We start from the raw sequence: 13,549 nt of genomic DNA, 5'->3' as shown, positions 1-13,549 counted from the left end.
CAGGCGCGCTTCTGTCATAAATTTAAAAATGAATTTTTAATTCTGTTGATTTTGTTAGATCCTTATATCAGTTTGTTACGAAGCTACTCAGGCATTCAAAAATTTCCTTACTTTGACAATTAAATGAGTAGATCAGATTATTTGGGCAGCCTATTGGCAAACCAAAATAAACATCAAACTATTCTTCACAACTACTTTGTAACTCAAGACGAAAATTCTAATAATTTGCAGACCTATGAAACTAATTATTATGCCTTTCAAGAACCCATTTCTAATCCCCCCGAACCAAAAGTTTCGATATGGGAGTTTTTAAGTAAAGATGATTTGAAGGATTTTTTGAAATTACACTGTACGCGTGAAATTAAAAACTATTTAGGTAAGTAAACATTGTTTCTATTTTATTTTTTATTTAAATAACAATATCTTGAATAAACTGAAGGTTTGTTAAGATTAGGGAAAGAGAAGTGAAGGTGTACTCTTTAGTGAGGTTAAGAAATGAAAGAGGAAGAAGAAAGAGCGTGAATAATGTGATGGATTAACCTAATAGGTTAGATTTAATATGGATAAGTAGAACAGAAAATGATAGATCTCAATTTTGTTGTACAATATGCTAAGAAAGTTTTAAGCCTTGTCTTTTTTATTTTATTGTATCCTCGAGTTTTGAATACGCATTGGTTAGGTACGCATTACAACGTAGCTCTTATACGGGGGTTGTCAGAAAAGTTTATGATCTCATCATGAAAACGTTGGTATTGCGTGATAGATTTTCACTAAAATTTCAACGCACAATGAATTTGATTATTATAGATTCGATGAAGATGAATAAATTTTTTCCAAAAGGCGCAGCGAGAATGCTTTTTATAGAATTGATGTGTTCCGTTACAAAATTCTGCCAGAGAAATAACTACAACTTGAGAAAAAGTGGTGCCTTACTATCGCAATTCTTTTTGACACATATCTTGACTACAAGTTCTTTTGACAAAACAACAGAAAAAGTGTTCAATTATTTCAAGGAACTCGCTCTGGCTCATGCACTTCCTGATGTGAGTATTCAATTTTTTTTAGATACGAGGCCATTTTGACGGGAGAATAAGTTGTTCAACTGTCAAAAAATCCTATCTCCGGAAGTAAATGTCAATTGTCTATAGAGTTTCATGATGATCGTCGTGGGGTGGCTTATCATACTCTTACCAAATCTTTACAATTAATTTCTTATACGTTTATCAAACAGAAACTTTCCAAAATGGCTGCGCATGCGCAAATATATTGATAATTTCAGAAAAAACCTCGTATATTCAGATTTTGCACAAAGCTGCCCTTTTATGTTGAATACGAGTGCAGTTTTATATGTATATTTAACTCGATAGTGTAGTAACTAATTACCCTCCAATTAAGCTGAAATATTTTTCAGTTTCCTCCAAAAACTGCTAAAATATTTTCGCAAGACGAAACTAAGAATAATATGAAATTTTTCTGCAAACTCTACTTGCGAAATTTACCTCTGATTCGATTTACGAGTCTTCCCAATTTTGCGTTTTTTCTGTATTATGAAGTTGAAAAGCAAGAAGAAAGAGAGAAAAAAGTGAGGAAAAAACAAGACGGAGACAAGAAAAAGAAGAAGGATAGTAAAAAAGGAAGTAAAGCAGGAAGTAAAAAGGGCAAAAAATGATTTTGATGATATGTAAATGGTGTGGAAATTGTTTTAAGAATTTATTATATATTTATAAAGTTAATAACAATAAAAAAAATATTTCATTATTATAAATATGATCATTCAATTATTTTATAATCGACAAAATCCACGAAAAAATGTAGATTTCTTGAAAAAAAGTCTGTGTGTATCGGATTCTTTCTGCATAATTACATTCATATAATCCATTTTTTATTTTGACTTTTTTTCCGAAATAAGGGATGATTTATATAAGGGTTGAACATTTGGGATTACAAATATTTGAGTTGAACACAAACAAAAAGAATCAATGTAAGTAAGCTACCATAAAGTAATTAAATATTTTTTTAATTTTATATTTACCAGTTTTGCTTTATAAGGGATGAAATAATCGAGGATGGTTGAAAAATTATAAATACTATATTGAAGCATTAAACAACTTTCATTTAAACCTTAAAAGTATTTTTCTACTCATTAAGTATTTATACTTCTGATTTTATTGATTTTTTGCAATAAGGGGTAGTTTGGACCCCTACGAGTAATTAGCACATATCGGCATTGGGTAGATTTTGTAGATAAGGGTAAGTCAAGCTTAGTTCCAAATTTTTATGCAAATCGATTCAGGTTCGAGGAAAACAGAGGTACCAATTTTCAGAACAATTGACAGAAATCCAATTTCCATAAGGATTGAGCAGGTTCCTTTCTTCATAAAGTAATATAGAAACAATAAAATGTTTATAATTGCAAATTAGCTTCCAGCTGAAGTAAAAATAGCATTTCAAGACAAAAAGTAGTTGAAAACGTTATATATTTCAGTAAATAGGAACAATACAGTTACCAAAACACATTATTAAATTTTTTTACTTTCTTATTTACACTCATTTATAAAAAGTTATAATTTGATTTAAAATAATATTTCATTATTTATCTTCCATTTCCAACTGCTTCATTCTTTGTTCTAAATTGGAGACTAAACTAGATTGATGTGAATTCAAGTCACTAACTAATTGAGAACCTACTCTGTTTACAGTTTGTACTAGTTCTGCTTGAGCTGTTTGAAGATTGGGAATTTTACTGTATTTAATAAGATCATCTTTATTTATTAGAGTGTTTTCCAGAATTCCAGCTAAAAACAATGAGTTAATTTTAAATAAAACTCATATACTTAAAAAAAAAAAACGATTTTCAAAATTTTCTATAATCTACAGCTTGATTTCAATTTACCAATTTAAATTTAATAGAACATCGCCAAGAAACATAAACAACTTAACTGTTCCACTGCTGAATCACTCTACTTATAGTATATGTTTATTTCCGAGAGAATAATAAAACTCAATTACTAATCCAAAACTTAGTTATTATTACAGAATTTCCTGAGCTAATACAACTTTTCGGGCTTTTATTGGTCTCTTAAGCTGTACAGGACAATAGAAAGAAGTTTGTACGGGTTAAAAGCATTTGTGTTAAAGATTACAGAGCTGTATCATAAGATCAATAAATACTTATTTGCAGCAATGTCATTAAATATTGTGCTATGATGTTGACAATTATAAATATATCAGAATTAAACAAAATTTCTGAATTTCCTGTTACCCAGTTGTCCAAATTATAGAAAGAAAAAAAAATTTGCAAACATATCAAATCAGAAACTAGATGAATAGTATGGTCAAAGATATTGTTAAAAACTAAACAAAGAAGCAAAACAACAATAAAAGAGTCCTGACACTTTCGTTCTAATGAATATAGAGTAATATAAAGGATCTTACCTAACATAATTAGTTGAGGACATTTTTTTGATATTTTCAATACTTTATTAACTTCTGGTTCAGGACAAAAAAGGATCATGTTGTTTGATGTGACATAAAAATCTAAAACGGTCTCATAAGGCGTCCCTGAAACAGCAGCTGATAACATCTCTCTTTCATATTTCTTCAATTCCATTCCTTGTTTTTTGAATAATGCGTAATTCCTGAAGTTTTCATCTGCTTTCATAGAGTTGAAATGATAAAACACTATTAATTTCGAATTTTTGAACGAATTATATAGTTCTTTGGCGTAAATATCTCTTAAAGGATTGAGATCTTTTTTCTTTTCCAATTTTCTATTTAATCGACACAATTCTACTAACGGTTTATTTTTATTAGGATTAATAAACCATGGTTGCGTTAAAGCTAAATATTTTGCTTTCTCAAAGTGTGGTGGTTTAGGCCTTTGAATGTTAACTTTTCCCCTGAATCTCTTACACTGAATAAAGGGGGTTAATGATTGCAGAAAAGCTAAAATTAACAAGATTAGTCAGTAAACACATTTTGAAAGTTTATCTAACCTTTTCGGTATAACAGAGCCATTATCGGCCAGTTTTTTTCATTTACTAGGTATAAAGTTTACCAAGTTCTACAAATATTGAATATTCAAATTACCAAAAAACTAGGTTACCTGTCTTATCAATAGGGTAACCATTTTTTATTTAACCCAAGACTTTTCGGAAACTGATCGGGTTAACCCAATCATGATCTAAATGTTAGGAATCATGTTCGATTGTTGTTCGGAAACTGATCGAGTTAATCGTGTTGTTTTATGATCCGTTCCATTTGTTTATGGCTTTTTTGAACTTTAAAAGAGTTAACGCAGAAAAAAGTCAAAAGTCCTTGTATACCATGTTTTAAATTTGAAATTTCCACCGAAAATTAAACGTAACGTTCGGAAACTGTAATCTAAATCTCGTTCTGGGCTGGGATAGTGAATTAGCTAATATGTAATTTATCTGAACACGGGCTATAGTTTCCGAAGACTCTTTCAGATAGTAATTCCATGATCCGACTCCACTAATGGTACGTTCCACTTAACGCCCTTGTCCATTCCAGTAACGTGAAAGACCAAGGACCTAATAAAATTTGAAAGAACTGTTATGTTGATAATGCTACGAGATATATTAGTACAATATAGATTGTTTGTGTATCCGAAAATGAATCTAGAGGTTTTGATAGCCATTTAAAATACTCGCTCTCCGTGTGCTATGTGTTCATAACCAATCTTCCAGCAATCCAGCACAAAACACAAAATGTGGAAAACAGTATCGTCAAAATGGAGATGCTGAAGTGAAAACTGGAGGATATTATGTTTTATGTTGCTTCATTCACCTGTCACACTAAAATAAGTGCTTTTTAGGTTGGGATTGTAAATTTATTTTTACTGTGATTGTAATAAAAAAATAAATACAGTGATTCCAAAACTGGGAGACTTTTAGTGTAAGTAATATAATAGCAAATATTTATAAAATAGTTTAATTACTAAAAACGGTCAAACCATGTATTAGAATATGGCGTCACATTTTAATAACCAACTATACTGTGGCTTTACTGTTTTTATTTCTTAAATGTTTACCACAATATCTTAAAAATAATAATTGCATAATTTCTCAATACATCACTAGTCTACAAATTTTTATGTTCATCATTCATTGGAATTTTTGATGGTATATTAATTTTTGGAGATATAAAGCTTTGTTTTTTTAGTTTTGGTTAGAATATTTAGTTCTTAAAAAACAAACAACATAATTAGGTTTAGTAGTTTTTAGGCTCATTTTAAGTTTGGTATGGTGGATTGTTGATTGTTTATGAACATATATACAACTACCTTTACAAATTGACAACCCATCAAATGTTTGTGTTTTAAGTATAACTTCCTGCACTCTGTGAATATTGGAGGGTATGATGTTGATAAGTTATCTAGAAATGCAGCTAATTGAGAAATTCATAACCTTTCGCATTTTTAGTCACTTAGTTATATGGAGGTTTCTTTTCTATCCCATCATTTGAGGTATAATCTTCATCTCTAGTTATACCACAAATACCAGTTTCTATTGTATCAATTTTAGATTGATATTTATTAATTATTAATCTGTAACTGCTTGAAATTTTTGTATGACTAAGATTTGTTAAACAAGTATCTTTTAAAGGCAATATGTGAGTTACAAAAATTTGTATCCCTCACAATCGCAGCAGTAGCATTTTATAGATCAATATTGGTTTAAAAGCTACAGAATAGATTGATTTATATTATATATCTAATAAACATTTGGTATAAATATTGGATTAAATTGTGTTCGATTAAACATGTATGGGGATCTTAATGGCCTGTAGAAACAGGTTTTTAAGTTTTGCATCGAGCGAGGATGAGTTGGGGTGTATTTCATGGTACAGTGTATCTATCCAAGACTATAATATTTAGTTAATTTCGAATGATAGCTGAAATAGAAATTATTGAAAGGTTTTATTAAATTGTGGTACAAATATTTGCAATATTACAGTTGTCCACTAAATATTCTCCTATTCTACATTATATGGTAATAGATTCGTTGAGGCATTTCAAGGCTTGTAGAATGATTAGTTGATTCTGTAATTGCAAGACTTATTCAGTGCAATACCAATATCATATTTTCCTTCTGTGTATTTTCTCTACAGTTCTTTTATTTGATCACTCTTGATACATATTAATTGTAAAAGAATTGAGGTAGGTATGTGATTTTGAGATTTTGAAGACCATGAAGAGTTAACTAGGCAAATAATGGATTGTATATTTACCAATGGCTCACAGCAGCACCAAGTTGAACAACTTGATTTGCGTTTTGGATACATTTGTTTATTAAAAAAAACTGAGGTATTGGGATATAGGTTTTAAGAACGGCATTTATTAGCTACTAAAATGAAAGTACGTCTACAACTGAAACAAAATAATTTGCAATACCTGTGACAAAATCAAAGGAGGCTCTTTGTTGATTTCCAAAAACAAGCCTAAAAGCCATAGTACTTCCTAATAGTAACTGATATCCTTCTATACATATTGCATACTCAGTTAACATATTGAAGATTTGCTGTCACTATGTTGATATGCAGGATTTTGTAGGACAAATAATAATCAAGTTACAGATTAGTCCAAGAAATATAAGCCATTGATTCCTCATGAAAATGTGATTCCTTCCCTTCACACATAAAACTGGGTTTAAAGAGTAAATTAGTTAAAGGTTATGTATGTGAATGGTAGAAATTAGACCTATATTTTCAGTTATTACTTTTTTACTGCCTAGTTTTTATGTGTTTGTTATCTATACCAGCGCCACTATTACCATAACTGGTATGATGATTTGGTTTGATCCAAATGTCATATAGATACAATTCTTTTTATTTTGATTAATGATGAAGTGCTAATTGTTAGTTTTTCTGAATTATCCAAATCGAGGGATTTTTCCAATTTAAAATGAATTTTTTATATGATCTAGATGAGAAAAAGAACGAGAAGCTCCTGGAAAAAGAAACAGCAGGAAACATCTAATCAGGATGAAACGGAAGGTGATTCTCAGGTGGCAAAAGATCAAACAAATTCAGAAAAGAGTAATGTAAACGATAAAGTAGCAGGTGATTCTGAAAATAATAAAATAAATGATAAAGAATTGTCTGAAGGTGTACAAGAAAACAAAAAGGAGGATAAGGATGAGCAGAATTCACAAGGTAAGTCAACAGGTATAAACACTGATCAATCTTCGAATAATATTGATAATAAACCTGAAATTGAAAATGAAAATGTACAGGGGTCAGCCCCATCACCTAATGCTACTGACGAAAATGTACAAAACATAAATGTCACTGTGACTAATAGTGAGGATAATCAAGATAATACACAAGAAGCGACACCTGCTTCGGAGTTGCAGGTAACTGATGACAATGATAATAGCCAACAAGAAAATAGTCAATCAGCACAATGTCAGCAAGAAAATGATCAACAAAAGATTAAGCAACAAGAGAATGATCAAAAAAAGATTGAGCAACAAGAGAATGATCAACAAAAGATTGAGCAACAAGAGAATGACCAACCACAAAAAATTGAGCAACAAGAAAATGATCAACAAGAGAATCATGAAGAAGCTTTTGAAAGTGAATATGTCAATAATAAAAATAATTCAGAAACTAATATAATAGAAAATAATAAGCAAAGTCAAGAACGTTCACATACACCAGACTCCAAACCTCCCGAAGAAGGAGCGCAAGGAAAGAAACATATTACTTTAAAGAGATCTCCTTCACATCAACGTAGATCATCGTCACCTTTGGAGGATGGAGAAATAAAAGAACCGCAAGAGAAATCTAAGAAAATTACATTGAAAAGACATACTTCTGATGATGGTAATTCAGATTTTATTAATAAAATTGTTATCAACAGAAGAGCTTCAAGTGGGGATGATAAAGTGGACAAGAAAAGGCGACAAAGTTTAGAAGAACGTACACATATAGTAATAGGTAAGTCATATAGTTTGCTTAATATAATAAAAAATGTGTATATGCGAGAGTGAAAGGTGTACAAGTTTTCTATAAATATTTTAATTGGTGATAATGTGGTTAAAATTCTATAAAATAAATTAAAACTAACATTAAACTAAATTTTCTTGGTGGTAATTTTTTGGTTTATGCAGTAAACTAAGGATAATTATAAACAGTTTTAAAAATAGAAAAATAATATTTCCTTAACTAAAGAACAAGGAAAACAAGGATGTTGTAATCAAAACAAAACCACCAATACTGACTGACCTGAAGTAATATCTGCTCATAACCTCACAAAATGAAGGAATTAAACTAAAAAATTAAAAGTTGGCGAACTCTTAGTTTAATTTTAATTTAAATTTATTGTTAATTTTCAGCATGAACTGCAAGTAGCATTTCAGTGTCTTTAGTAATTCAGTAATTTAATTTGTTAGTTTTTAATATTATTTTTTAATTTTGGCTACATAAATAAGATTAACTTTAGAACCTATTGAAAGTTATTTTAAAAGTTACATTGCAACGCCTTCATTTTTAAAAGATTAATTTTCGGTTTTCTATATTTCACTTATATTATAGTTTTATTTGATTAGAATGTTTGTCAATGTTAATGACAGATTTTGTTTGAAATTGTAGTGGATTATAAATAATTTTGTTGAAAAATGTTACAGCACGTCCTACAAAACTAGCAAAACCAGTTAAATTGAAAAGACAAATTTCAAGTCCAGAAAACAACGAATCTCTACTTCGGCCGCGTATCAATAAAACACCTTGGGGCAAAACCAATTGGTTGGAAAATATATCTGCTACCAGTTACAAAATAGATGTCGATTCTATTAAAATAGTCTGCCCTGTAGTGGAATTTCTCAACGAATCAGAAGTAAAACTCGATTGTATTCCAAGAGAACGGACTAAATCTGAAAACGAACCGGTTACTAAAAAAGTGGAAGAAGAAGAGAAAACTGAAGATGAATCCGAAAGGGAACACACTGAAGAGGTGAATTCTAACAATATTATGTATCTGTTGCAAATATATTTAAAATTACGTAATTCAATAATTCAATTTTTGAAGTATGTCTTCAAAATATGTGTTTTGAACATAAAAATAGGTTCTGGTATTGAAATTCATCAATCACATAGTGTGTTTTTGTTTGTACATCAACAAAAAGAAGTCATCTGGTGCTAACTAGAGCTGTAAGGTGATTGTCCCATTAATTCGACCTTCTGGCAAGTTAAAAATTCAAATGTCATGTCTTAGAAATTCTCCAATGACTTCTAGTAAACTAATATTTAAGTATTAATCGAAGTTCAGCACCTTGCCGTGGTATAACGCCACGTAATACAAAAAAAATGAGTCACTACTTGGTTCAATGTGTTTTTCCCCAACTTTTTTTGTATTCGAGTCATCTTGAAAGAACCACACACTTCATTGACCCTTTGCTTAGTGGTTTAGGATATAAATAATTAAACACCAGTCCAATTCCAAATGTTAGAGGAGTTAATTCTGAAGAAACAAGAATGCTGATGTACCTCATTATATATTTTTTGTGATCGGCGGATTCTGGTCTAAAATTGAAGTATCTTTTTCTTGATGATGTAAATATTGACGTTTCGACTTACTTCAGTCTTTATCAAAACCGAAAATCAAGACAAATCATCGTAAAAAGCATAAAAACCTCTAAGAAGTAAAAAGTTAAAGAAAAAAAATTAAAATATAGTAGGTTCAATGACAAATTTTATGTCTATGGCTATGGCTATTACTTTTCATTATCCAATGTATTTCTATAATTTTTAAAATTATTTAATTTGAATTTCTAACAGGAGGAATCACCTGAAGAACAAAAAATTGAAGCAAAACCGAATATTATTGCTTTGAATAGAAAAATTAGTATAGTGGAAGATACAGCAGCAAAATTACAACCACCTCCGAGTCCTGCAAAAAATCCGGTTTCTGAAATATTATATATCACCAATTTGGTAAGACCGTTTACTCTGAAACAATTAAAGGAATTATTGGAGAGAACCGGAAAAATCAAGGAAGGTGGTTTTTGGACGGATAGGATCAAATCTAAATGTTATGTTCAATATGAAACTATCGAGTAAGTAATTTTTTGTAACAATAATAGTAAATCGTCTTTATTGGTCTGATATGTGTACAAAATACGAATTATAAAGTATACAAGATACATACATCATGCAAAAGGAGTTGCGAGATTTAATGTATATGTTATTCTTCCACCTAACCACTTCCAGCACCCAAAAAAGATAAAGTTAGCTACAAATTTGCTTACTAAATCAAATTACTCAGTATTTAGATTTAAGAGAATTTATGCCACACAATTTAAGGTCCTTGTGGAGAACATTATAACCATTAACAGCTACATAGCTCATATTTTATGCTAAGAGATGATTAAAAAATTTTTTTGTTTCAGTTTATGTATTTTTTTCATGATAAACAAGTTTTGCCCTTAAATAAACAAGTGTCGAATGTTTCAATACTTTCTTAGCTTAAAAATAAATCTATATATATAGATAACATACATAAAACAAATTTTAGTCTACTCAGTCTCTGAAGACTGTGACTTCCTTATTAAAACTTATGTCAAACAGTGCTAGTAATTATAGTAAATATTTTTAGTACTTGACGATATACGAATAAAATATTCTAAATTTTAGGCAAGCGGAAACGACAAGGAATGCCTTACATGGTATCAACTGGCCTATTGGAAATGGGAAACAGTTAGTCATTGATTATGCTACAGAAGATGATATGGAAAAAGCGAAGAATCCTGTTTCCCTACCCTCACCCGCTATTCCAGAGAAATTTCCACAAAAAGAGAACAGGGTAAGCACGATTTTAGCATCATAAACTATTAGTCTTAGGTTTATAATGAGTGGTATAAGTTGTTTTTGAGTTTTTTTTGGTAAACAGTAGGAACACCATTTAAACTGTCAAATTGATGTGTGATTTATTGGAATTGTTATGTATTTATCAGGCACCAGAAGTTGTAGAAAACAGGAATAGAGATAGAGAACGTGAAGAAGAAAAGGAACCAGAGAAAGAAGAACGAAGATGGGAGCCGTCCGAAAGGGAATGGAATAAAAGTAGAGATCATCATAGAAAACATTCGAGGAGTCCAAGTCGAGGTAGAGACAGAGAAAGGGCTAGAAAACATAGTCGAAAATCTTACACTCCTGAAGGTAATTACAAAATTTTCATTTAAAGAAATAACAAGAAATAGTTGACACTTCTTCATTGTCATTTTTTGTTATCTTCAATATCTTGTTATCTCTATTTCCATTTGACGTTTTGGATTCCCATAATATACTAAGTTAAGCTGGAGGATTTGTTTCATACCCATAAGTCGAGTTCCTATTATGAAATAATAAATCATCGAAAATTCTCTAGAACAGTCCACAGTAATATTTGGAGCTTTGTGTTTGGGTGTGAAAAATGTTTTTATAATTGAGTCAATGACGAATGTGGGAATCAGAAACGTTAAATGGATATGTGAATGACATGATATTAGAGGCGATCAAAAATTACAATGAAGAAGTATCAATTGCTTATTAGTGGGATGATCAATAATAATAGCAAACTGTTGATTGATTATCGTTTTACACAGTGAGAACATCTGTGATAACTTTTTCGTTATTTGATGACAACATTGTAATCGATTTTCTTTAAGAGACAGTTTCAATTTCAGATATTGGTAGAAAGAAACACAAAAAGCAGGATGATTCAGTACCGCAAAAACTGATGGATGATTTATTCTTAAAAACTAAAACAACACCTAGTATATACTGGCAACCCCTTTCTCCACAAGAGGTATGTAAGTGACATTAATACATATAATATATGAAGAATGGTGTTTATGTGGATTATGGTTTTTCTCGATGAATACCAGTTTTTAAAAAACAATTATAACGAACTTTATTAAATAATATAAATTACCAATTTTTAACAAAAGTTACAATAAAAATCAAATCTAATTAAAAACTTGGGAAGCTCATTAGAAATATCGCACAATAATTTAAAACTGCTTACTTTTAGATAGATTATTTTATAGAAGTGAAGCAATTTCCAGTTCCCTAACCCCTGTCCTTTTTTTTTCAAATTCAGGTTTTCATTAAACGTCTATATCATATTTCACCTTCGGAAGTTGCATAATCCTGAACCAAGTCTTGTATATTTATGCTCCGGAATAATTCTAATTTTCGCTGTATTCAATTTCTTTTGTTTTGGACATTTTTTTTATGTGCTTTTTCTTCTTTTCGACCATCAATATGTTTTCCTTTCTTTTTCTTTGATAGTCTTTCCTTTCTCATCTACTTTTAGCTGCATTTAAAAATCCTGTTTTTACTTTATTCTCTTAATTTGTTAGAGGAAGGGATCGCTCTTTATGTCCTATCATTACATTAATATGATGCCTTTTGAGGTAGATTGGAAATGAGGTAGAAAGAATTGAGTAGAGAGAAGTAGTAAAGCGGAGAAGAATAATGGGGAATGTTTATGCCAAGGGTCTAGAAGACCTGAATTATATATAAAAACAAATTTTTATTTATAATTTATCTATATATTAGCAATGCCATACACTGAAACAGTATTCAGAATAACTTTAATTTAAATCAACTCTCTAAATGGGCCAGTTCATTCCTTGTCAAAATAATAGACAGTGTTGAAATTCTTCGGTAGTACAGTAGTACACGGCCCCTACCTCCAGGCCTCTACTAATATTTCTTCAATAAAATTAATCTTGAATTTGATCTTTCAGTAATATTTTTTTATATAAAAAATTTCACTTATAAAAAATATAAAAGACTAGTCAATCTTTAACTCTACATCTATATTTCTTTTCAATTACTCCATCATATGATTATTATATATTATATGACTTATATATTCACCAATTTTTCGAATTGCTTTATTCTATACTATATGAATACTCATTAATTTTATTTATTTATATTTTTGACTTTAATGGAATTAGGAAGTTTTTTTTTTCATTTCTAGATAGCAACCAAACAGCAACAACGGTTGGTACGCATGGAAGAACACAAGAGGCGCATCGAAGAAAACAAAGGACGTTTTAAAGAAAGAGACAGACGCGGCACCTATAGACGGCGTTGACACTTTTCTAAATTTTTTAGATATTACAGGACTTAGCTTTTTTTTTGAGTGAATGGGTAAACTTGAAGCATGTAGTTTTAGTATGAATGATGGAGAGATTGAGCTCCGTTAGGTTTAGTAAATCTAAATTTTTACAAAGTCACCATTTTTTCCTTTTCCGTGTGCGAGTTGCATGAATGGTTTCAGTAATACCGATTGTTATAGGGCTCCAGATTATCTTCGTTTGACGGACGACTACGGATCCACTTGGAAAGTTCTCCTATGAAGCAGTCTTTCTTTTGTAATGATTTCAACGAAGTAGCAGCAATTAAAAGAATTCCTTTTTCGAGTGTTACTTTTTTGATATCTCATCATATATAGAGACTAAATAAAAATTGAAGAACTCTGTACTGTACATTTAAATATAAAAAAGTATAGTAATTTAAATATGATGAATTT

The 13,549-nt window shown here is 30.2% G+C and overlaps 3 protein-coding genes across 5 annotated transcripts; 2 read left to right on the top strand and 1 right to left on the bottom strand.

Moving 5' to 3' along the window:
- Positions 1-35: 35 nt before the first annotated feature.
- LOC130895488 (uncharacterized) lies at positions 36-1,691 on the top strand. Its single transcript, XM_057802812.1, has 3 exons — positions 36-376; positions 808-1,043; positions 1,412-1,691. Exons 1-3 carry the CDS (start codon positions 124-126, stop codon positions 1,667-1,669), a joined length of 747 nt encoding a protein of 248 aa, XP_057658795.1. The 5' UTR covers positions 36-123; the 3' UTR covers positions 1,670-1,691.
- Positions 1,692-2,460: 769 nt separating this feature from the next.
- On the bottom strand, positions 2,461-4,169 carry LOC130895478 (39S ribosomal protein L10, mitochondrial). Of its 2 annotated transcripts, XM_057802791.1 has the most exons (3): positions 3,996-4,169; positions 3,436-3,945; positions 2,461-2,795 (listed from the first exon to the last, which is right to left on the bottom strand). In XM_057802791.1, exons 1-3 carry the CDS (start codon positions 4,015-4,017, stop codon positions 2,590-2,592), a joined length of 738 nt encoding a protein of 245 aa, XP_057658774.1. In that variant the 5' UTR covers positions 4,018-4,169; the 3' UTR covers positions 2,461-2,589. The 2 variants fall into 2 exon arrangements, with proteins under 2 accessions (XP_057658774.1, XP_057658773.1); XM_057802790.1 differs by having other exon boundaries at positions 2,461-3,945.
- A 556-nt stretch (positions 4,170-4,725) lies between these two features.
- Positions 4,726-13,546, top strand: LOC130895476 (apoptotic chromatin condensation inducer in the nucleus-like). 2 transcript variants are annotated; one of them, XM_057802785.1, is made up of 8 exons: positions 4,726-4,917; positions 6,948-7,962; positions 8,652-8,977; positions 9,802-10,079; positions 10,657-10,825; positions 10,977-11,181; positions 11,688-11,809; positions 12,995-13,546. In XM_057802785.1, the coding sequence occupies exons 2-8, from the start codon at positions 6,948-6,950 to the stop codon at positions 13,109-13,111; spliced, it is 2,232 nt and encodes a 743-aa protein (XP_057658768.1). In that variant the 5' UTR covers positions 4,726-4,917; the 3' UTR covers positions 13,112-13,546. The 2 variants fall into 2 exon arrangements, with proteins under 2 accessions (XP_057658768.1, XP_057658769.1); XM_057802786.1 differs by lacking the exon at positions 4,726-4,917 and having other exon boundaries at positions 7,013-7,176; positions 7,257-7,962; positions 12,995-13,434.
- The last annotated feature ends 3 nt before the right edge of the window (positions 13,547-13,549 follow it).

Source organism: Diorhabda carinulata, chromosome 6 (assembly GCF_026250575.1).
Source record: "Diorhabda carinulata isolate Delta chromosome 6, icDioCari1.1, whole genome shotgun sequence".
Lineage (NCBI taxonomy): Eukaryota > Metazoa > Arthropoda > Insecta > Coleoptera > Chrysomelidae > Diorhabda > Diorhabda carinulata.
This window is presented reverse-complemented; position numbering and strand designations above follow the sequence as displayed.